Consider the following 21100-nt stretch of genomic DNA (forward strand, 5'->3'; position numbering starts at 1 on the left):
CAGGACAGTCATTTTCCTTCCAACCTTACTTGGTCAGCAAATGGCATCAGTCCCGTACTGGGTGAGGTCAGTTTTACTCCCGTTACTATGTCCATAATATTATCCCATTTTGGTGCATTTCGAGTGTTCCGTTCCAGACGGGAAGAATACAATAGACACGCTGGGTTGAGCTGTGATCCCGGCTGCTATGCCAAGTCGCCTTTTGAAATCCACAGGCTTAACCCGAGGTGTACTACAGTATAGACGCTTTACGTTGCAACTCACAAGTTATTGCTGCAGGAGGAAAGAACCTTTCGGCCACAATGTCTAGCTCCAATTTTATGTGTCTCCCGTGATAATTCTCTAACGAAAAACGTTTGTGCGCCCGATAACCTATTCTCGTTGAGTCTCTTTTGGCTATAAAGTCTCCTCGTGCCTGAGAACGATGTGCCTTTCCCTTTGAACATACTGCGCTTGGTTGATCAAACTCTTTTCACTTAATCGCCTCCCATGGCTCCCACCTGGGTTATAACAGGCTCTTCCTCGGGGATCGGGTTGGCACTAGTCCGCTACAATCTCGCTCAGGGACATAATGTGATTGCGACTTCTCGCAATCCTAGTAAAACTCCAGATCTCGTTCGAGAAGTAACTTCCCACCCGAACGGACGATGGCTCTCCTTGGACGTCACTTCGCCAAAGGTTGAAATTGAAAGGATCCTCCAAGAAGCGTGGAGGGAGTTTGACGGCATCGACTTTCTGGTAAATAATGCCGGATACAGCGTTCTTGGTGCAGCGGAGGACATCCCCGAGGACCGAGCAAAAGAACAGTTCGGCGTAAACTTCTGGGGCGCGGTACGGACAACCCAAGCAATACTGCCGCTCATGAGGTCTCGAAAATCAGGGACGGTCGTCAACATCTCCAGCGTGGCTGGCGTTGACCCTCTGCCGACTTGCGCCATCTACTCGGCTAGCAAGTTCGCCTTGGAGGCCTGGTCGGAGTCACTGTCAGAGGAAGTCAGACCCCTAGGGGTACGTGTCTTGGTCGTTGAGCCAGGCGGATTCCGTACCAACTTTTTCAGCGATGCAACGATGCAGTTCGTACCACCGAGCTCTGCCTATAGCGAAGGCCCAAGTCCTGTGTCGCGGACACTTGGCAAGTTCAAATCGATCAATCCCACGACGTTTACAGACCCTATAAAAGCCGCTCAAAGGATATTCGAGGTTGTGGTGGGCGTTGGCATGGGCGAACAGCTGTCCGATCACGTCTTGAGACTGCCATTGGGGCCAGATTGTTATACCAGGGTTACAGAAAGCCACAAGAAGCGACAGAGAGAACTAGAAGACGTCAAAGCTATCGCATTGAGCACGATTTGAGCGAGGAGAGAGGCGGGGGTATGCAAGTCTACAGTATTCTGGCATCAAACCGATGCAGACGTCGCCAGTCCCATCTCAAATTCCTCGGAGACTGCTTCTAAGGCCGGATGGGTGTCATGTCTTCCCCCGAAGCCGGGTTTGGAGCTTCACAGTTTGGAGGTTGTCGGTCCTTTTGTTTGCTGAACGACTTTCTCGATATCGTAAAATGGCAAAAACGAGGCGAGGGCCCTCTTTTCTTCCTCGGTAACTTTCAATTTCGCCATGGCATCTTCCCCTCCACAAAGAATGGCTCTCACTTGGATCTCCAGCTTTTTGCCATTGACGTTATAAGGTATTTCGGCTGCCCTGAAGATAAACGTGGGGACATGTCTTCTGCTAAGGTCTTTGGCAATCTGGTCGCGGATTTTGCGTTCTAGATCGGGATCTAGTTGGAGTGGATCTTTCGACCTTTTTGCTGATGGCGTGCACTTGACGAATAGGACGACTTTCTCAGTTGTGTCAAAGTATGGTGCTTGGTTCCTTTGCTGGCCGACGACACATGCGTCTGAGATATACGGCGTGAACCTTGGTGTAAGGAGGATGTTGTAAATCTCCGAACTTCCAAACCGAATTCCAGAGGGATTTAAAACCCCGTCACTGGTGTGGTTGGTCAGTATATCAGAGCGCGAGGGAACGAGGTCAAAGTCATACGATCTTCCAAGGATGTATATACCCTTTGTTTCGGGATTGATTCTCATGAAATCCCCATGAGTCCAGACATCTAGCAATTTTGAAATGTCAGTCTTGTCCACGCATATAGCACCTTCAGGGAGCCGACAGGTCAACTGACGAGGAAACACTGCAAAATATGAACTGAAATATCTCTTGCGGTCGGGGTCTCTCAGAAACATCGTCGGCATATTGGGGAAAGGCTTTCGGCAGACCAGTTCTCCGCTCTCTCCATGGGGCACCTCCTTGCCGTCGGGCGAAAAAACTGCTACGTCTATGCCTAAGGCTATAACGGAACTTTCGCCTGGGTAGGAAGGCAGAGTTGGCGTAGCGTGAACCCAGGATCCGCAAAGTTCTGTCCCTCCCGACATGTTGATTTGGTAGACCGGTCCAAATGCCTCAACGAGCCATTTTGCAAGGGGCACGGGAAGTAGAGCCCCAGTCGATATAATTGTACGTAAGCTCGATGCGAATGTCTCTGATGGACGATTATGGTCAGTCGGCCTAGTCGACGAGACAAAATACTTGTACTTACTCGGTTTCACATTCAACTTTTGAAGCTCCGCAAAATATCGGGGTCCGGCACCAAAGGACGTCACCCTAACGCAGGCACCTATTAGTGCGTTCGACACAGCTGGACTACCCATGTTGCCGACTTACCCTTGAGCAAAAAGGGCTCGCAAAAGGCCCTCTGCAGATGGAAAGAACGGGCTGCCATCGTAAAGCACCATGGTTGATCCAGCAAGCAGTGATCCCAACGAGATATTCCAAAGAGTCCACCCAATCTGAAAACAATCAGCGGAGGAAGCAGTGGAGAAAGACTAGATTATGTCCTTACGCCGCTGTAGTGGTAATGCACATCATTTGAGTCCACGTTATGGTGGAGAACATGCTCTTTCAGTCCGTTCATGATAAGTCCCTAAATCTCCAGTCAGGGATGTCATCTTTTCGGTGTTCAGGAGTACTTACTCCGTGAGAATGAACTATGCCCTTTGGAGCGCCTGTTGTTCCAGAAGAGAACATGACGATAAAGGGACTAGAAAAAGGAACTTGCTCATACTCGAGTCTTGCTCCAGTCCCTCTGAGCAGGAATGTATCGAAAGAGATTCTTCCTTCCAAGTTAGCAATTTCACGGCGGCCATCTCGATATTTCTGGCTTACCCATCACCCGGTTGCGAAGAAGGGCCTATAAGCACAAGTTCGCAAGCTCCTCCCTTTAGCTTCCCAAATACGTTTGTGATCTTCTCATTGATGTCGATCTTCTTCCCATTGTACGAGGAGATTGTTTCGGCGAATAAGAAGCGTGGTTCAAGCACTTGAAGACGGTCATCGAGCGCCTTTTCTCCAATATCCGTCGCGAAAGAGGCAAACACGCCGCCGAGGGCACCGGTCGCCAATTGCAGAGACAAGGATCGCACACAGTTGCCGCCGACCACTTTTTGTTGTTAAGCTTGGTCCAATGCAAGTAAGGGGGGGTTCATGGACCGGGGATACTCACGCACAACGGTCTCTCCCTTTTTCAGCCTCGAGGATCTTAATGCGTCAGCATATAGCTCTACAAGCTTTCGCAAATCAGTCCAGGTGTATTTCTCCGGATTCTTCAAGTTGTCTTCTCTCATGTCAATTATCGCAGTACCAGTGCGATTTCTGCCCAGGATGTTCTCCGCAAAATTGAGCTTCGCTCCCTGGAAGAATCGAGGAAATTCGTCGATACGTGCATCGTCATCAATTGCCTGAAGGTGGTTGCCAATGAGCAAGATTCGACATGCAGAACCCACTATGATGCTGAATTCACCTTAACTGGCCGCACTGAAGCGATAACACCCAAGTAGTCCCATGCAGTCATCCAAAAATCATTCAAACGAGTGACCGAAAATTTGTGGAGGTCGGTATAGTTTTCTTTTAGAAGACTTTGTTATCCAAATGTTTCCGAATGAGACTCGGAGAATTGCTCGAAGCGTTTCATGCTAACCCTCATCAGTGGTACTTACCCAGTTTGACATTGTATTTCTGGCTCAGATGATCTCGGAAGTCATCCAAGGCCGCCCGCAACCCCCTGGGTGGCGTGTACGCTGGAATCGCAGCCATGGGTTATCGATATAGCAAGAACATTTGAAGTGATGAAGTCGTCTCCTCGAAATTCGCACGTCAATGTGATCATCACAAGACCTCTCGAGGTTCCCAGGTCACTTGCGCGAAGTTACACCCTGCTTCACACGAGACGGATTTTCGCATGTGTTGGATCGCTCCACTGACAGGGAGTTCAAAGCTTGAAGCTCCACGTCACACTGTTCCAGAGAATTGGCTTCTCGGATGCCTGATGAATCAATGGTACGACGATGTAGGCATGCCAAAGACCTCCACCACTTCGGCACAGGCTTGCGCCCCAGAGACTCGGCATCTTGGCGAGGCTGGGCCGTTGACCTCCGGAGTTCAGTGCGGGGATCCGAGGCGGAATTCTCGGTCTCTGCCACGGTTTATTTTGGCAGCAAATTCTCTTCGAGAAGCCCATATTGTGCTGTAAAACGGCGATCTATTCTGCAACATGAGCTATCATAACATAATCTCGGATCTCGGCGTACATGTGGTCCTCAGCTACAGCCAATGCATGTGTTTGAGGGCCCATAGGTGCTCCGTAGCGTTCTTGGCCTTTTGAAAACAAGTACTATGCTAATTCCGAATTTCCGTTGTATGGGACCCTGCATTTCCCATCAACCGAAACAGTCAGAGCGAGAGAGGCCATCAAACGTCTGGGAGGCCTCGTCAGATTTGTCGTCATGCCAGTCGCCATAGTGACTGGAGCCTCAAGAGGAATAGGGAAAGCCATATGTCTACAATTGGCCGACGACGGAATAGATATCGCGGTGAACGATATTCCCGCCCAGTCTGCCGAGCTCGGAAAGGTGAAAGTGCAACTTGAGCAGAAAGGAAGACGGGCAATCTGCATACCGGCAGATGTGAGCGTGGAAGACGACGTCAAAGAAATGGTGGCGGCGACCGTTCGAGAGTTTGGGGAATTGAACATCATGGTTGCGAACGCGGGCATCGTACTTCCCAAGAAGCTGTTTGAGCAGACCGTCGATGAGTGGGATCGAATCATGGCAGTCAATGCTAGGGGTGTCTTCCTGTGCTATCGAGAAGCAGGAAGACAGATGATCGGACAAGGCAAAGGAGGCAAGATCATCGGTGCATGCTCCTCCGCCGGTCATAGGCCATCGGTCTCGGGCGTCGCATATTCGGCCAGTAAATGGGCTGTTCGGGGCATCACCCAAGTGACAGCTTTAGAGCTTGCACAATACGGCATCAACGTCAACGCCTATTGTCCAGGACCGGTCGAGACGGATATGTGGGCAGAAATTGATGCGAGTATTGCAAAGAGGGACGGTGTGCCTGCAGGATCTACGTACGAGCAGGCAGTGCAGACACGCATGGCACTCAAACGACGACTACTTCCGGAGGATATAGCTTCCTTGGTCAGCTTCCTTGCTGGTCCAAAGTCGAGGAATATTACGGGACAGAGTATCCTAGTCGATGGGGGCCAGTACTTCACCTAGTGATGAGCCAAAGTGGCATGAGATTTTGAGTCTATTACCCTTCGAATTTATTGGGGGTGTCACGAACCGGGTTCTGACAAGTATATAAGCTAAGAGGTCCAGGCTTCTGTCGTGGAATGACAGGATTCTTAGTCTTTTGGAGCGATCCCCAAGAGACTGTGGACCTCTTCCTGACAGAGGGGGTTGTCATGTGTGTCCTGCAAACTTGATTGGAGACTCTATTCAAGGTGGAGATATTCTATGAGAATGGCCGGATTGTTGGTGTTTTCACTGTCTGCTCGAGAGAGCACGTGGTGTGGATTGAGCGGGACATAGAAAATCTAGAAGTCTCTCCTTTGGTACGACCTTAGAAACTCAGAGTCGTGCCGAGGATAGTTGCAAAGAACAAGTGTCTGTCTGACAAAACAGAAGCTATCATGTCTCGGAAGCCAGCCGTACTGTCAATGTCCATTGACTCGGTCCAAGTATATCCCATTCGTATAAATTTCATTCACGCCGTCCATATCAGACTCCTTCATACCAGTCACTTTGGCAGCTTCATGAGTGGTCCCGTTGGAGACAGCCCGTTCTTCTGTTGGAATCAATGCACCAGGGTTTTCTCTCGTACCAAGATAATATGATAGGTCGCTGCCATCGTACTCCCTCAGGGTGAAGCCGTTTCCCAGGAATCCAAAAGGGTTGCCACTCCAGTATTTGATGTCATAGTCATCGTAGCGAGGGTGAGCCAAAAGCTCGAAATACAGAAGCCTCGACCCCGGCCATATGGCTAAAGGCCCGTTTTCTTTGCCCTGTTTAAACCAGCTCCGGCATCCAGATGTCCACGCCGTGCGTTTGAGGTATAGATCAGCGTGTTCCACAAATGCCTCGCACACGTCTCTCCGAGGCGTCATTTCCTTGATATCCTGTACCTGGAATCTCTTTATTACCAGGATGAAATGGCGCATAAGCAATTCGATGATTGGGAGAAGGGACCCGTGACCAACGGGTCCATATGCACCGGTGACAGTCCAGTAATTTGGAACTAAATCGGTTAGTCGATACGAGGATTTCCTCAGATTTGAACACCAACTCACTCTCAGGTACGCCGATTGACAGGTATGATATAGGTTTGTATTTTTGAATGTCCTGAACGTTCTTTCCCCTCGCGACTATAGGGAATCGGGGCACCCAGGAAGTGTCGAATCTATTGGGATGCCACTTAGCTTCTGTGGCGATTGCGAACACGGGAGGGACCTACCCTGTGGCACAAATAATCACATCAACTTCGTGCTCCTGACCTTCGTGATCGACGAAACCTCGGGGGGTAATTCTCTGCAATTGCTTTGGGAAGGTCGTTACATGTGGTAAGGTCAAGGCTTCCAGAAAACCATTCCCTGGCTGCTCTCGTAAGCGTTGGAACTTTCACCATTGTGAAGAAGCCTACCGTCGGGCGCCTACAGCCAACGCCAAAGTTGGTGGGAACCAACATCTTGATCAAGTCTTCCCGGCCGTTGAGCTTCTCCCGCATTTGGAGCGTAGAGAACTAGAAAGGGACACTCGTTAGTTCTGGATGATGTCGGGAAATGCCACACATACATCTTTGGCTTCTTGTGCTTCTGGGGTGCCATTCAAAATGAACTTGAATCTTTGATTTAATTCGTCTTCGATGTTTTTGGTGTATGTCACGTAATCCGGGAAATTCGCAGCAAAATCTCGCTTCTGTTTCTCAGTATCTGTGCATGATTAGCCCGAGGTTGAGCGATATCATCGATGCCGAATGCATACATCTGAAGTTTTCGCCATTTGGGCCTGCGTACTTCTGCGCGAAGCCAGCCGTAATCCAGGTTGGAGACCGTACCCATGTATATAGTTTGTTGACTTTTGACGCAATGTTGGCTGTGACTTGAATGCCACTGCTTCCCACGCCTATCACCGCTACACGTTTGCCATCTAGGACCGTGTCCACAGGATAGTTCGCTGTGTGGCAGAGTATGCCTTCAAAGTCATGGAGACCCTCAATATCAGGCCATTTCCAGTTGCTGTCACCGGTTTAGTGGATATCTCGGACGCTTCATCGAATACAGTTGCACTTACTTCAGCACCCCTCCTCCATTGATCAAGATTTCGGCTTGATCCACGGTCACCTCATTGGTTTTGAGGTTCTTAACTCGCACTTCCCATATTCCCTTATCTTCATCCCATGTAGCACCAAGAACTTCGTGGTTCAACTTCATATACTTCCGTAGCTGGAATTTATCGACGAGGTCCCTGAAATATTCCCAGATCTCTTCGGAGGAGGAGTAGAAGTGTGACCAGTCAGGCTTTCGTGCCCAAGTGAACTATGATGTTGTCAGCGCAGATCAATGTACCAATTTTGGTCAAGCCGTACCTGATAATTAACAGACGGGATGTCGCAAGCACACCCAGGGTATCTAGGAGTGGTCATCAGCTCGGTATAGTCGCGGTCAGAGCAGGGCATTGAGGGCTCACCGATTCTCCAACCAAGTCCCTCCGATATCGGGATTTTTGTCGTAGCATACCCACTCCAAATTGTTTAAAGATTCGGCCGCAAACTTGGAAAAACAAATTCCTGAAGCTCCAGCACCGACATGGATGACACGTATCGGGCGTTCAGTCCCCGATATCTTCTCTTGGATGCGGTATCCTCTGGCATTCTCTCTTGGCCAGCCATATTTGTCCGGTAGTGATTCGAGGTCTGAGTTAACGAGAGCTGCGATCTGCCCATAGCTAGAAATAAAGGGCGATGGATTCATTCTGGATTCTGGTGGTGTTCGGTTCAATAAATAGTAGAGAAAGCACTTTTATCAACTATATTCTGGTTCGAAGGCCTACCTCTTCTCGTTGGATAACGCTTGCGATGGCAAATGTCAGGAAAGAAAAAAAAAAGAAAATCTCACGTCGACGTATATGTGTTGTCTCTTCTGGCCGTTGTTTGCCAGTACACTTGTCGAAGTGAACATCGAGATGTAAACGATCAGCGACTCACAAGGCTTACCTTTGCTAGTGTACTTCAGAGATCCTCCACGAACCAGTACGCATGGGTCCTCAGTCTAATCTTGTAGACTCGACCTCGGACCTGGACACCAATACGCCGACATGGAAGGTTCATTGCTGTGAAAGATGGCGATGATTCCCTGGCGACCAAGACCAAGACGAAGGCCAAGACGGCGTCTTACGGAAACCTAATTCTCGAACCTGAAGGCTGAACCTGCTAATCTCCAACACGCCGCGCAGCTGACGATATAAGGTTTGAAATCGCCTTCTCGGGATCAAACTGATTGCTGTAGGTCAATTTTTTCCGCTTCAGTCCCTAGCGAAATGCTAAACGGAGGGTGCGAGGATGCAGTGGCAGCCGACGACCCTGGAAGTCCCCAAGCGAAGGCTCGCCAATAATGTAAGTAGCCTTTCTAGCCTCCCATGTGTCCATCAACGCAGCGCGAGAGGCGTGGAGGCTGACCACAGGATCTAAGTCAACCTCTTGCACGCAGCCAGCTGCCTGCCCGTGTACCGCGTTCACATTATGTTGATTTGGATTGTGAAATGATCCTGGTAGAGCGAAAACACAAACAATACTCCAATTGTTTCCTGAGACAACCGTTGAATAGTCATGTTTAGCTGGCAAATATGAAAATGATTCACATTGGAAAAATGGGTCATTAAAGTGTTGGGCTCGCAAGAAGCGTTGGAATGGAAAGGTTCAAGCGTCGCCTGGAATACGAATCCAAGCAAGACCAACCCCCCACCCAAGCCATTTATCCTCGGCTAGACAGTGGCGGACAGGGGTCAGATGTGGCGTTACGGGGGTTTGGGATGGCATGCCTCAGGCCCACTCTTCTCATCATACCTGTATTCATGCCTCTCGAACTTTCTTTAATAATTTGTGTCTCGAATATTCACGATGGATGACAACGCTACTACCGGTGTCCAGGCTGCACCTAGGACACAACTGAATCAACCGCGCCGTGGGGGACGAGTAGCCTGTTCATTTTGTCATGCCAGGCGCATTCGCTGCAATGCTTTCCAGTCACAACCCTGTTCGAATTGTATCTCTGCCCAGACACAATGCCAGCTCATTGAATCTAAACGGGGCAGGTAAGCACTGCCACCATCTTGGGGATATTCCACTAAACAAGTGGTCAAACAGATATGTCAGGCCACGAACGAAGAAGGTGCATGGCTCCGATTCAAGTGGACAGAGCCAGACGCATCACCATTCAACAATGTCGTCAGTCACAAAGTCTCAATCACCCAGAACAATACTCAGTCCGATGTACGATTTCAGTAAACAAGTCGATGGGCGCCCGCTTAGGATCGAGCGGTTAGATTTCGTCCCCAGCCCATTTACGGCTCAATTCAGAAACAGCCACAAGCTCTCTCACAAAGAAGGCTCAGAGAATTTGTACGCTAGGTTGAGCGAATTAGCTTTGTCGCCTCCACAGGGACGCAACCTGCAAGGAATCCAGACTCTATATCTTGGTGAATCATGGCTTTTGACCTATGTGGTCCAAAAGGTTATCAATGCCGAGACAGAATCCGACTCCAGCTCGCCAGCAACTCTTCAGGTTCCTCTGCCGCCCTCGGTCGGCGACAAGCCTGAGAACCTTGGTTACGAAACCAGACTTGATCCCGAGGAAATTGAAATCCTCAACATCAGAGGCGCTTTCATCCTACCGGAGAAAGAAGTGTCTGATAGACTCATCCAAACTTTCTTTGAGTGTGTCTATCCTGCGTTTCCGATCTTTGACAGGGAAGAGTTTGCACAGCTTTACGAGTCAGGCCAACAATCTCTACTTATATTGAATTCCATATACGCCATGGCGAGCACTCTTTGTGAAGACGATGTCATCGCTAAAGCTGGGTTTGAAAGTCGCAACGTTGCACGCAAGGTATTCCTCAAGCGTGCCAAAGCTCTTTACGATGCAGATCATGAGACGAATAAGATTTGTTTAGTTCAAGCGGTCTTCTTACTCAGCTTTCTGTGGAACGGCTCAACGGACGAGAAGGATATGGCCTACTGGCTATCAATTGCGATTGGAAATGCTCAAGGAAAGGGCATGCATAGATCGTAAGATGCCTGCCTTCGTTTCCTCAGACAGTGCTGATGACAAAGAACAACCAATTCCACTCTAAGGCCTAGAGACCGTCGGCTCTGGAAAAGGATTTGGTGGTCGCTATATGTGAGATCTGATGCGTTCTATCTATAAGACACTCATTGAGAGATGTAAGGTCCGGGATCGTCATTGCTCTGTAAACATTGGCCGACCGATGCGTATCCGTGACGACGATTACGACGTCGAGCCTTTGGAAGAGTTGGACTTCGAAGATGATTTCTCGCAAAGCGCCTCTGTGTCAACAATCTATGGGCGAACTAGGAGGATCCACGCCCTTTACGTGATTTACATGAGCAAGCTCTCAATGATTTGTAGGTCATGGATTGCTTGTTCGTTATCGCTCCTGCTAACAACCCAACAGTTGGCGACATCAATTTGACAAAGTTCCCCACCTGCAAAGCGAGGCCAACATTGAGCTGTGAGGAATTAAGCAGTCAATTAATGAAATGGCGGCAGCAACTGCCACCAGAGCTCCAAAATTGGGAGGATGAAGAAGGCAGTTTCTGGGCTAGGATGCTGGAATTGACCTACAAGTGCAACTTACGCTTCCCCCTCGCATCGTTTGCAAATGCTAATGTGACGAGCAGCCAGCACCTAATCGTCCTTCACCGACCCGAAAATAGCAAAATGCTTGATGACAAAAAGTTGGCCCAATCAACGGCATTCATGGCCGCCAAAAATATCACCAGCCTTTGCGATGATTTTCTAGCTCTAGGACTTCTTCGAAAGTCCCAGCTGCAAATGTAGGCATCGCAGTACCCCGACTTTACCATTCAAGGAGCCTTTGAGCAAATTTGATCAGAAAACGCTAACTTCAAGATATAGATGCCCTAGTCTCTTCTCCGCACTCTCGATGTATGTGCTCATGGTGCAACACTCTGACCAGATTCAACGGAAACTTGCCGAACACAAATCTCGTCTCCTACTGCTTGCTTGTGGCGAGATCGCAAAGACCTGGCCTGCTTGCGGCTGGATCTTGCGGCTTTTCGAGACGATATTCAAGAATCTGGAAGAGAAATACAGCGGGCAGGGTACTGGGGACCAGCCTGTGCAGGGGGCATCGCGTCAGTGGCCGTCATCTGCGCATACGGACGTCGCAGGTAACCCACCAGAGACGCCTTTTGAGGAGCTCCAGCGTAGTGGGGTTTCTTCCGAATCGTACCAGGATCCTGTCTCGTTAGGAACAGCATCTGGCAGAGACGGGTCTACCGCTAACATCATGCCGGAGCTACCTGCGCAATTTCTGAATATCCCGGACCTCTTCGACACAGACCTGCTCAGTGGTTTGTCTCAAGACTTTGGGCTTGGACAGAATTTCTATCCTGATCTGATAGAAAGCTAGTGCAGCGCTTTTGACGGTGAATATTTGATACGTGTCTGATGACAGTAAACATAGAGATGGCCCGGTATTTATTCTATCGAGCTGCAAGAACTGGGCTCCGTAGACTTGGAAATCCACAGTACGCAGGATCTAGCAGGTGACATAATACCCCAAGTCACCCTTGTCCATCTCCAATTGAGTAAACCCGTTACCCAGGAATCTCCATCGGTTCTGAGGATCGAAAAGTCAGCTGCGTTCACATTACCATGTGTCTCGAGGTTGCCAGTACAGACCTTGCTACGATAACTGATATGGAAGTCTTCTCCTCGTATATGTTCCACCATATCTTTCTTTGGGGTTGTTAGAAGGACGTGTGCCCTGGACGTGTGGAGAAGGGCGGCTCACATAATGCAGAATACTGCCAGGGTACAACGCAGTGACTCTCCCGTCGACTTTGCCGTTCTTGTACCAACTTCTTGTTTCATCGTCAGTTTCTCGCAAGCAAGACAAAGAAGGACGTCTAGGTACTTACCTGCACCCACTGGACCAGACCGTCCGCTTCATGAGTTCGTCACCCCAGACATTCCAGTCATGTTGGACATCTTCTCTGACTTCAAAGGACTTGATGTCCTCCTTGGTCATTTTCAACAGCCACTTGATCACATAGTCTGCTGTCCAGTCGATCGCTGATGTCAAGCTACCATGACCGACTGGCCCTGCGGGACCCATGAAGATGAAATGATTAGGTTGGCCAGCGGCAGCGAGCGAGAAATAGCTGGCCGGTTCGTCTTTCCAGTCTTCTGCCAGAGACCGATGATTCCGACCCAGTTGCACCCAGCGAGGCTTGAAAGAGACGTCGAAGCCGGTTGCCATCGCAATGGCGTCAAATTCGCGGTGTTTGCCGTCAACGGTTCGAATCCCTGTCGGCGTGATCTCGGCAATTTGGTCGTCGACGAGCTCCGCATTCTGTTGGCTCACTGCTTCCAGATAGCCCGTTCCAGGAGTCAATCGTCGGCCTTTCAATGCCAGATTAGCAGTCATCGTCCTCGTATTACTTCGTATCCGAAACTACTTACAGCCCAACGACCAATTCGGTATTAATTTCTCAATTAATTCTTGATTGCCGCCAAGTCTGTCAATCATCAAGGCCTTGACCCCTTTAGCAGCCTCAAGGTTCGTTGGTGCTCCTTCAATGAGCTATCATGTCAAGGTCAGTCTCTTCCCTCTTTTCGTGACCTTCACGACACCTTCAACTTACAGCTTCATAGAAGGTATTCTGAACGTGGATGAGTTTGTTCCGAAGATTCTTTAGTTCTTCCGGGTGATCTCGAAATGTTTGCTTCTCCTCCTCAGTGTCTGGGGGAAATAGCAATTAGCGAGTTCAGGAGCCAGGATGGTATAAAACTCTTACAAGCAGGGTTTCCTCCGGGCGATTTTGAAAAGTCTTCGGCGAAGGGTGCCGAGATCCACTAGGTTTAATCAGTATTGCAAATGGAGTTACCGCAGGCGACACTGTCTCACCGCTTTCGAGCGGATGAAGTTCACCATGTGGCTCGCAATCTTTTGCATTTCTGGGACGATTTGTATGCCTGACGATCCATTGCCCACGACGGCGACCCGTTTTCCGGTGAAGTCGAACCCGTCTTTCCAGTTGGCGGAGTGACACAAATGACCTTTGAATTGGTCAAGACCAGGGATTGACGGCCATGACCAGTGGCTATCAAAAGTTAGTTCAATATCCAGACGCAAAAATTTACAAAGTGGAAACATACTTGAGGACTCCTGAGCCATTAATCAGAACGTCGCACCAGTCATCGACCACTTCTGTCTCTTTCAACACCTGTATTTTCCAGGTTCCAGATTCTTCGTCCCAGATGGCTGACTTTACCTCGGAATTGAGCTGAACGTCCCTGTCCAGGTTATATCGCTTCGTTACAGTTTTGAGGTACTGGTGGATCTCTGGGCCAGTGGCATAGCTGTCGAGGGTGAGCAATTTCGCTACATGGAGTCTTTTGAGACGGGATACTTACTAATGGCTCCAATCAGGATGCGGTATATCAAGAAAGGTGTATATATGCTGTGAGAAGTGAGCACGGTGTCAGAATGGCTCTACGGGCCTCCAACGGACTGCTGGAACATCACACATCACCTGACCGGACAATCAGCGCCTCGCCCACTCCGCAATGATTCAAAGACTCATACGTACCCCTGGGTACCGGTTCTCATACCAAGTGCCACCTATATCCGGCTTGGAAGCGTCAGCAATCGGCCACGGAGAGGAAATTGTCCCTTACATTCTTCTCATATATTACATGGTCTATGATGTCGTCGAGCTTGTAGGTTCGTTGAATCTTGTTTGCCATCGTCAAACCTATGACAGCCATCAGATACCAGTGATTTCGAAATTTCTGATAGAGAACCTGCCGCTGAAGCCAGCTCCAATTGTGATAACTCTCAATCGACGATGAGGTTTCCACAAGACCTCATCTCGGATGTCAACCCAATTCTTCGGCCTTTTCCCCGCATCGGGTGCTATTCTGATGGTATGCGCGCCATTGACGCATTCCGAATTATTGGGAATCCACTTCTGCTCGTCTTGAGGTACTGTCAAGTCATTGAGTGTTACCCCGTTTGGGGAGAGCGTGTCGACACTCATGACATCAGGTTCGAGACGACAACTGACTTGAGAAAAGATAAGTTAGGATAGGAAATGATGAAGATGGCCTTAATATACAGTAAGGCTCAACAGAATAAATACAAATCCCTATGTCCCCTCGCATGTACGGGATGCTTATGCCGAGATCACGGACACATGTGAAGGTGGAGTTACCTTAGCCGTCCGGGCTAATACAAGGCGACATGGAAACCCTAGGGTACTGGACAATTGAACAAGAGACTACTTCAAGGAACGCGGCAAGCTTGGATTGTTGTCTCCAAAGGTGGGACTTTGTCTTTCACCCTTCCAAAACGCCATGGACCCGCCATGTACCCCCAGGCCGGGTGGCGTACGTCGAAGAAGCCGTCTTGGCTTTGAACCTCGCCCCATTCGAGCCTTGACGACTCAGCACAAGGCTTCCTCGATCTAGATTAGGTTTTTTTTTGGCGACCCAACATGTTCTCGCCTGCTCTCGATTCGAAGTTGACATCGTTCTTGGATGCTAAGGGGTGAGATATGCAGAGGTCCCGGGTTTTCCAGGACCTGAAGAAATTATTCAAAATAAAGGACCTCATCCTCGTTCTAATCCATGGTCAACTCCCCACAGCAAATTTCGAGACCATAGTATTGCTTCCACTTTCCCATTGCCCTGAAAATCACGGCCGATTCTGACGAAGAGTTTCTGCGTTTCCCTGTGCGCCACAATGATGGGGGTTCAGTTGGCGTGTTTATTGTATATCACTTTTGGCGGTGCTTTCTACGGCTACGACTTCGGTATGGTCCTTTAATGAATTTAGTACTGCACAGCCGTAAGGATAAGAATCCCGCGCTGACCTTGGATGGCCAACTAAACAGGAATCATATCCTGCGTTCTGGGCTATTCAGAGTTCATCACCTACTATGGGTTTACTCCTACCACCATCGGCGCGTTCAATTCGGCCTATTATGCAGCCTGTGCTGCAGGTACAGCTATGAACGTGTGGCTACCAAACAAGTATGGACGTCTGTGGACGATCCGCATTGGCTGTTTGATCTCTGTCGTCGGCATTACCTTGCAGACCGCGGCAGTCAACTTTCCCATGCTCCTGGTTGGAAGAATCATTGGAGGGATTGCTACTGGCATCATCTTTGGCATTTGTCCAGTCTATGCCAGCGAGATCTCCCCGCCTAATATACGTGGCAGGGTTGGTGCTCTTTATGCGTAAGTGCTTCTACTCTCGTTCGACAAGTCTCTCACGAGCTTTGAAACAGGCTCAACATCTCCCTCGCAAACTGCCTGACCACGTGGATCGGGCTGGGTCTCTATTTTATCCCCGGACATGCCGCATTCCGCATTCTCTTTGGCTTCCAGCTCCTTCCCGGGGCATGCATGCTTGCCGGATCACCCTGGATGCCTGAATCACCAAGATGGCTAGCATTGACCGACCGATATGACGAGTGTCTTGCCGTTCTCAAGCGGATTCACGGTAACGAGAACGACGAATCTGATTCTTTCTACGCTCGGGAATTCCACCAAATCAGGGCTCAGATCGAACTCGAGAAGAGCGAGCGTGTGTCAATCATGGACATCATCAGGAAGGCGTCATATCGCCGCCGAGTAGTCCTCATCATGGCATTCTACTTCTTTCAGCAGTATGTCTTCTCTACTCAACATGACAGCGTCATGCTAACAAATCTATACAGGGCCACCGGCATCCTTCCTCAATCTGTATATCAAGTGCAAATTTATTCGCTGCTGAAAACCACCGCGGTGATGTCCCTTGTCCTTGTTGGTGTCTGGGGCGCTGTCTCCATCTTTGCAGTGCTCAGTCTAGGATTCTGGTTCGATCGAATTGGCCGCCGAAACGCCCTGGTAAGTGAACAAGTCCAAAAAGTGACAGTAAAAGAATCAAAACCCAAAAAAATTCCATGATTTCCGCTCAACATGAATATTCTAATTCTCGGGGTGCGTATTTACAGTTCCTCTCGTACGCAATCATGATCCCGGCCTCCATTATCATTGTCGGAGTTTGGGCGGCATTTGAGCAGTCTGGAAACACAAACTTGGGATTGGCAAAGGGCATCAATGTTGGCATCTACCTCACGGTGTTTGGCTACTCGGCCATCATGAATACCTTTGGCACCACTGTGAGTTTTTATGGCATTCCAGCGACGACAGGCGGTCAGATATACTAACATTAATGCCATCCAGTATGCATCAGAAATCATGCCGACCAAGATCCGAGCCACTGGCGTCGCCTGCGGCTATATCGTCTTCAACTGCATGGGCGTCCTCATGACTCAGACCGCTCCCCTCGCCATCGCGGCCATGACTTGGAAATACTTCATCATCTGGCTGGTTCTCGACTGCGTCTACGTCGTCATCGTGTACTTCTTCTATCCAGAGACGAAGAACAGGACCCTCGAAGAGCTTGCGGGCGTGTTTGGAGACAAGGTTGCTGAATCCTGGGAGGAGACCAAGCAGTATATTGACGGCACACGTGGATTCGAATCCCCTGCTGCAGATGAGAAGGAGGGCGATCTCGAAGCAAGGGTAAAGGCTCCCCAGCACATTGAGACGGCAATAGACTCAGATCTTCGAGGATCCTAAGTAGGACTGTAAAGATCACTTTACCACGCCGTTGATGGAGTGTCCTTGCTCTTTTGAAAGCCACTTTCGCTGCTGCAAGTAAACAAGCAAGGGTCCAGAAATGTTTTTCCTTTTTTAGGTGACTCATCAGTCCTTGGATCATCCACTCTTATTGCTAATGCAACACACACAGATCCGTGCGGAAGGATAGAGATTGCGTCATGTTCCACAGTCAAAGCGCCTCTAGTAACATCCAAGGCCTATGCCATTGTCCCACTCTACAGTACTTACCGAATCCAAGTCGCCCCCGCACCACTTTCGAGACGCCGTCTTGGCTTGGAAGACCGCTAAACCATATCACCCCCCAAGTTAGGTGCTCTGGAGGCCTTGGGAGGTCTGGCTCACCATCGCCGCCATCAAAAGCGCAGTGACGACAAAGAGCTTGGCGGTAGATTTGATCAACTACCCCGAAACAATCTCTATATATTGCATATTGTGGGCTGAACAGCTATGGGCTCAATCACCACTCCGCAAGAAACAACCCGGCCAACCTTCCCCTGGCGCAAACGAGGTCTGGTATCCTCCGGTCTGCCCTTTCCTGAACTCGTGTCTCGCCATGTCGAAAGACTAGGAAAACAGCGTGTCTTCGCGGTCGTGTCGGGCTCTCTTGCCCAACACACAGACTGCGTGACGAGGCTGGAAGATGCCCTGGGATCAAAGCTCGTGGGCAAGAACGTCGGATTCCCGAGCCATACACCTTGGACGCATGTTTTGACACTGGCCAAGGAGATGTGAGTCGTTTACCGCTCCCCCTGTTTGAGCTCTGAAATTAGGACGAGATGAATTGTCAGTCATGGCAACGCTATGCGTCTACTGTGTACTGACGCCTTTGACCAGAGAACAATCCGGCGCGGACCTCGTTGTCACCCTGGGCGGCGGATCCATCACCGACGGCGTCAAACTCGCCGCCCTCGCTCTCGCTAACAACTTACACGACCTCGCCGGATTGGGCGCCATGTCCGACAAACTCAAAGCTGCCATGCAGCACGACATCGACTACAAGTACCAGACCGACTCGGATCCGCCGGACGTGAATCCGCCGCCGTACGCTATGATTAATGTACCCACGACACTCTCGGCGGGTGAATACTCACCGTATGCTGGGGGCATTGACGCCACGGATGGGGTGAAGAAGATCTTTGTCCTGCAGAGCCTGTTCGCGGACGTGGTGATCTTGGATCCGGAGCTCGCGCAGCATTCGCCCGAATGGGTCTGGATGAGTTCCGGGGTGCGGAGTATTGATCACTGTGTTGAGTTGTTGGGGTCGTTGAATCCGGATATTGAGGCCGAGACGGACGAGGCGGCGGTTAAGGGATTGGTGTTGGTGGTCCGGGGTCTATTGCAGTTGAGGAAGGACCCGACGGATTTGGAGGCGAGGTTGGCGACGCAGTTTGGGTCGAACTATGCGATGGATGGTATGTTGGACCCTGCCCCAGGCCACAAGACGTTCAAAAGCGAAAGCGACTGACACTGAAGTCAGGATTATGTAGAGGTGTGCACCTTGGTGGCTCGCACGCCATCGGCCACGAACTTGGGACCATGAACGTCGCTCACGGTCACACGTCGTGCGTTCTATGCCCTGCGGTCATGAAATACAACGCCCACGTCAACGCACATCGGCAACAACGCGCTCTCGTCGCCCTTTGGTCCGACGACTATATCCGCCAAACGCTAGAAAACCGAGGCCTGAAGCAGTCTTCGGCGGACTTAGGAGATCTGCTTGATGGGCTGTTTCGCGAGTTTGGGATGCCGAGGACGTTGAGGGAAGTGGGTGTGGAAGGGGATCAGACGTTGCAGCTCCTTGCGGAAAGGTGTCTGGAGGATCCCTGGTGCAGAACGAACCCTGTGCCGCTGACGACGAAGGCGCAGGTCATGGAGATTTTGAGGTCGGTGGAGAGATGATGGGGCGAGCGAGAAGGTTGGCGAGGACTAGATAGTGTGTAAATTGGTAAGGAGACTGGATCAAGTTCCAGCCCTTTGAGTCTCCCCAGCCTTGCATGCCGACATATACGATCGGTTTCGGACGGGGCCCAGTCACGACAGCGTCGAGCAACATTCCACAAGGAAGAGGCCCAAGAGACCAATTATTTGTGCCCACTAAATCAAACAGTCCGCAAGGGCTCTATAAACTCCTATTTCCGAGCTTGACATATGCAGCACGAGAGCATCGTCCCAAATTTGTCAGCAGTGCCTGACAAGACGGCGGTAGTAAACCTTCCTTCAGAAGCATCCTGACAAGTACTGAAAAATCAAATAACTAGCACAAACTCGCACAAGCTCCGAAATAAAACAGATCTGGGCAAAATGTCAGTACACATAAATGAAATCGACATGGTCACCACTCCAAAAGGATAGACGGTTATTTACCACCTGGTGACCGACTTCCAAAAACAAAATTCCATCATGAAGGCCATAATCTGGAACGGCACAGCTCCCGAACTCGTTACCGACCGCCCCCACCCTCGTCTTCGCCCAGATTATCTCCTGATCTCGACTATCGCGGTGGCTCTCAACCCTACTGACGTCAAGGCGATTTCTCAATCCCGCGCCGCACGCAATGGACTCTTAGGATGCGACTTCTCTGGCGTCGTTCTCGAAACCGGATCTGCCGTGGTGAAACCGTTCAAAAAGGGTGATCGGGTCTTTGGATTCGCGCATGGTGCGAATTTCAATGAAGCGGAGGATGGGGCGTGGGCGGAGGTGATTGCGGCCAAGGGTGACTGCTGTATGAAGATACCGGAGACGTGGAGCTTTGAGGAGGCGGCAACGGTGGGCGCCAGCTCGATCACCTGTGGACAGGGCTTGTTTCAGGAGATGAAGCTGAGGTTGCCAAGCGTGGACGGCGATGTTGTCGAAGCAGGAAAGGATAAGGAGTATATTTTGATCTACGGCGGGAGTTCGTCGGCGGGGACGTTGGCGATCCAGTATTGCAGACTGTGAGTTTTCCTCTGACTGCCAAGTCTCCGCGTTGTGGAATGAGGAGTTGATCCAGCATATGCACTCACTCACTGATGTTTTGACCCTAGAGCTGGTTATACTGTCCTGACAACCTGCTCGCCTCGCAACTTTGACCTCTGCAAATCCCGCGGCGCTGAGGCCGTGTTCGACTACACCGATCAGACCTGTGGCGAACAGATCCGCGAGTACACCAAGGGTCAGTTGAAGCTAATCTGGGACACGATCGGCTCCGCCGACGGCGTCAAGATCTGTATGACGGCTCTTTCTACCGACCCGGGCGCAGACAAGAAGTACGGCACGATTCTCTTCAACGACATTCCGCGGAAGGACGTGAAGCACAGTTTCAGTGTACTGGTGACGTTTGCGGGCGAGGCTTTTGACAAGTTCGGGAAGCATTATCCGGCAAGTCGGGGCCAGTTCGAGTTCGCGAAGATGTTCACAGGGCTCACGGAGGTTTTGGCGGCGCAGGGAAAGTTGCAAGCGCACCCTGTGAGGCTCATCGGCAAAGGCCTGCTGGGTATGTTGGAAGAAGGTGTGCCGCTTGGGAACGAAGGGAAAGTAAGCGGGTTCAAGATAGTGGCCAGACTGGCAGAGACGCCGTGAGGTCTTTTGGCACGGTAGAATGAGCAGAGCTTGCAAATCATGGGCAAAGAAAGAGATGCAGGACCATCGGTCGTGGAGGAACGTGGTACATGACGCTGAGGCCAGCAATTGAATAGTACTGCCAGACTGAATTCCCACTCATTCATTGACCAGAGAGACTATCCTCGCCGCTTTGACGGACAGCCCTCAGCTGCGCCTATCAAGGGT

General features: G+C 50.3%; 9 protein-coding genes across 9 annotated transcripts; 6 read left to right on the forward strand and 3 right to left on the reverse strand.

Annotated features, from left to right (window-relative positions):
- Nucleotides 1–489: 489 nt before the first annotated feature.
- On the forward strand, nt 490–1353 carry Z518_01247 (uncharacterized protein; the record flags this gene model as incomplete). Its single annotated transcript, XM_013421848.1, has 1 exon — nt 490–1353. One exon carries the CDS (start codon nt 490–492, stop codon nt 1351–1353), a length of 864 nt encoding a protein of 287 aa, XP_013277302.1.
- Nucleotides 1354–1499: 146 nt separating this feature from the next.
- Z518_01248 (acetoacetate-CoA ligase) lies at nt 1500–4149 on the reverse strand (the record flags this gene model as incomplete). The annotated part of the gene is made up of 11 exons (XM_013421849.1): nt 1500–1989; nt 2044–2113; nt 2183–2539; nt 2597–2661; nt 2722–2846; nt 2900–2980; nt 3031–3169; nt 3223–3496; nt 3560–3794; nt 3857–3960; nt 4053–4149. The coding sequence occupies 11 exons, from the start codon at nt 4147–4149 to the stop codon at nt 1500–1502; spliced, it is 2037 nt and encodes a 678-aa protein (XP_013277303.1).
- Nucleotides 4150–4838: 689 nt separating this feature from the next.
- Nucleotides 4839–5615, forward strand: Z518_01249 (uncharacterized protein; the record flags this gene model as incomplete). The annotated part of the gene is made up of 1 exon (XM_013421850.1): nt 4839–5615. One exon carries the CDS (start codon nt 4839–4841, stop codon nt 5613–5615), a length of 777 nt encoding a protein of 258 aa, XP_013277304.1.
- A 440-nt stretch (nt 5616–6055) lies between these two features.
- Nucleotides 6056–8368, reverse strand: Z518_01250 (uncharacterized protein; the record flags this gene model as incomplete). The annotated part of the gene is made up of 9 exons (XM_013421851.1): nt 6056–6636; nt 6689–6798; nt 6853–6992; nt 7039–7137; nt 7191–7327; nt 7380–7633; nt 7689–7933; nt 7984–8026; nt 8085–8368. The coding sequence occupies 9 exons, from the start codon at nt 8366–8368 to the stop codon at nt 6056–6058; spliced, it is 1893 nt and encodes a 630-aa protein (XP_013277305.1).
- Nucleotides 8369–9883: 1515 nt separating this feature from the next.
- Z518_01251 (uncharacterized protein) lies at nt 9884–12068 on the forward strand (the record flags this gene model as incomplete). The annotated part of the gene is made up of 6 exons (XM_013421852.1): nt 9884–10680; nt 10726–10792; nt 10842–11037; nt 11088–11259; nt 11314–11469; nt 11552–12068. The coding sequence occupies 6 exons, from the start codon at nt 9884–9886 to the stop codon at nt 12066–12068; spliced, it is 1905 nt and encodes a 634-aa protein (XP_013277306.1).
- A 129-nt stretch (nt 12069–12197) lies between these two features.
- Z518_01252 (uncharacterized protein) lies at nt 12198–14410 on the reverse strand (the record flags this gene model as incomplete). The annotated part of the gene is made up of 13 exons (XM_013421853.1): nt 12198–12278; nt 12341–12397; nt 12453–12522; nt 12580–13063; nt 13124–13244; nt 13306–13403; nt 13459–13516; nt 13569–13764; nt 13820–14023; nt 14078–14124; nt 14176–14196; nt 14254–14295; nt 14342–14410. 13 exons carry the CDS (start codon nt 14408–14410, stop codon nt 12198–12200), a joined length of 1548 nt encoding a protein of 515 aa, XP_013277307.1.
- A 997-nt stretch (nt 14411–15407) lies between these two features.
- On the forward strand, nt 15408–17293 carry Z518_01253 (uncharacterized protein; the record flags this gene model as incomplete). The annotated part of the gene is made up of 6 exons (XM_013421854.1): nt 15408–15477; nt 15559–15904; nt 15955–16335; nt 16387–16555; nt 16663–16830; nt 16895–17293. 6 exons carry the CDS (start codon nt 15408–15410, stop codon nt 17291–17293), a joined length of 1533 nt encoding a protein of 510 aa, XP_013277308.1.
- A 489-nt stretch (nt 17294–17782) lies between these two features.
- Nucleotides 17783–19234, forward strand: Z518_01254 (uncharacterized protein; the record flags this gene model as incomplete). The annotated part of the gene is made up of 3 exons (XM_013421855.1): nt 17783–18063; nt 18170–18747; nt 18813–19234. The coding sequence occupies 3 exons, from the start codon at nt 17783–17785 to the stop codon at nt 19232–19234; spliced, it is 1281 nt and encodes a 426-aa protein (XP_013277309.1).
- A 501-nt stretch (nt 19235–19735) lies between these two features.
- On the forward strand, nt 19736–20893 carry Z518_01255 (uncharacterized protein; the record flags this gene model as incomplete). The annotated part of the gene is made up of 2 exons (XM_013421856.1): nt 19736–20268; nt 20359–20893. 2 exons carry the CDS (start codon nt 19736–19738, stop codon nt 20891–20893), a joined length of 1068 nt encoding a protein of 355 aa, XP_013277310.1.
- Between the last annotated feature and the right edge of the window lie 207 nt (nt 20894–21100).

The sequence above is a fragment of the Rhinocladiella mackenziei genome (assembly GCF_000835555.1).
Source record: "Rhinocladiella mackenziei CBS 650.93 unplaced genomic scaffold supercont1.1, whole genome shotgun sequence".
In the NCBI taxonomy this organism is placed as follows: Eukaryota; Fungi; Ascomycota; class Eurotiomycetes; order Chaetothyriales; family Herpotrichiellaceae; genus Rhinocladiella; species Rhinocladiella mackenziei.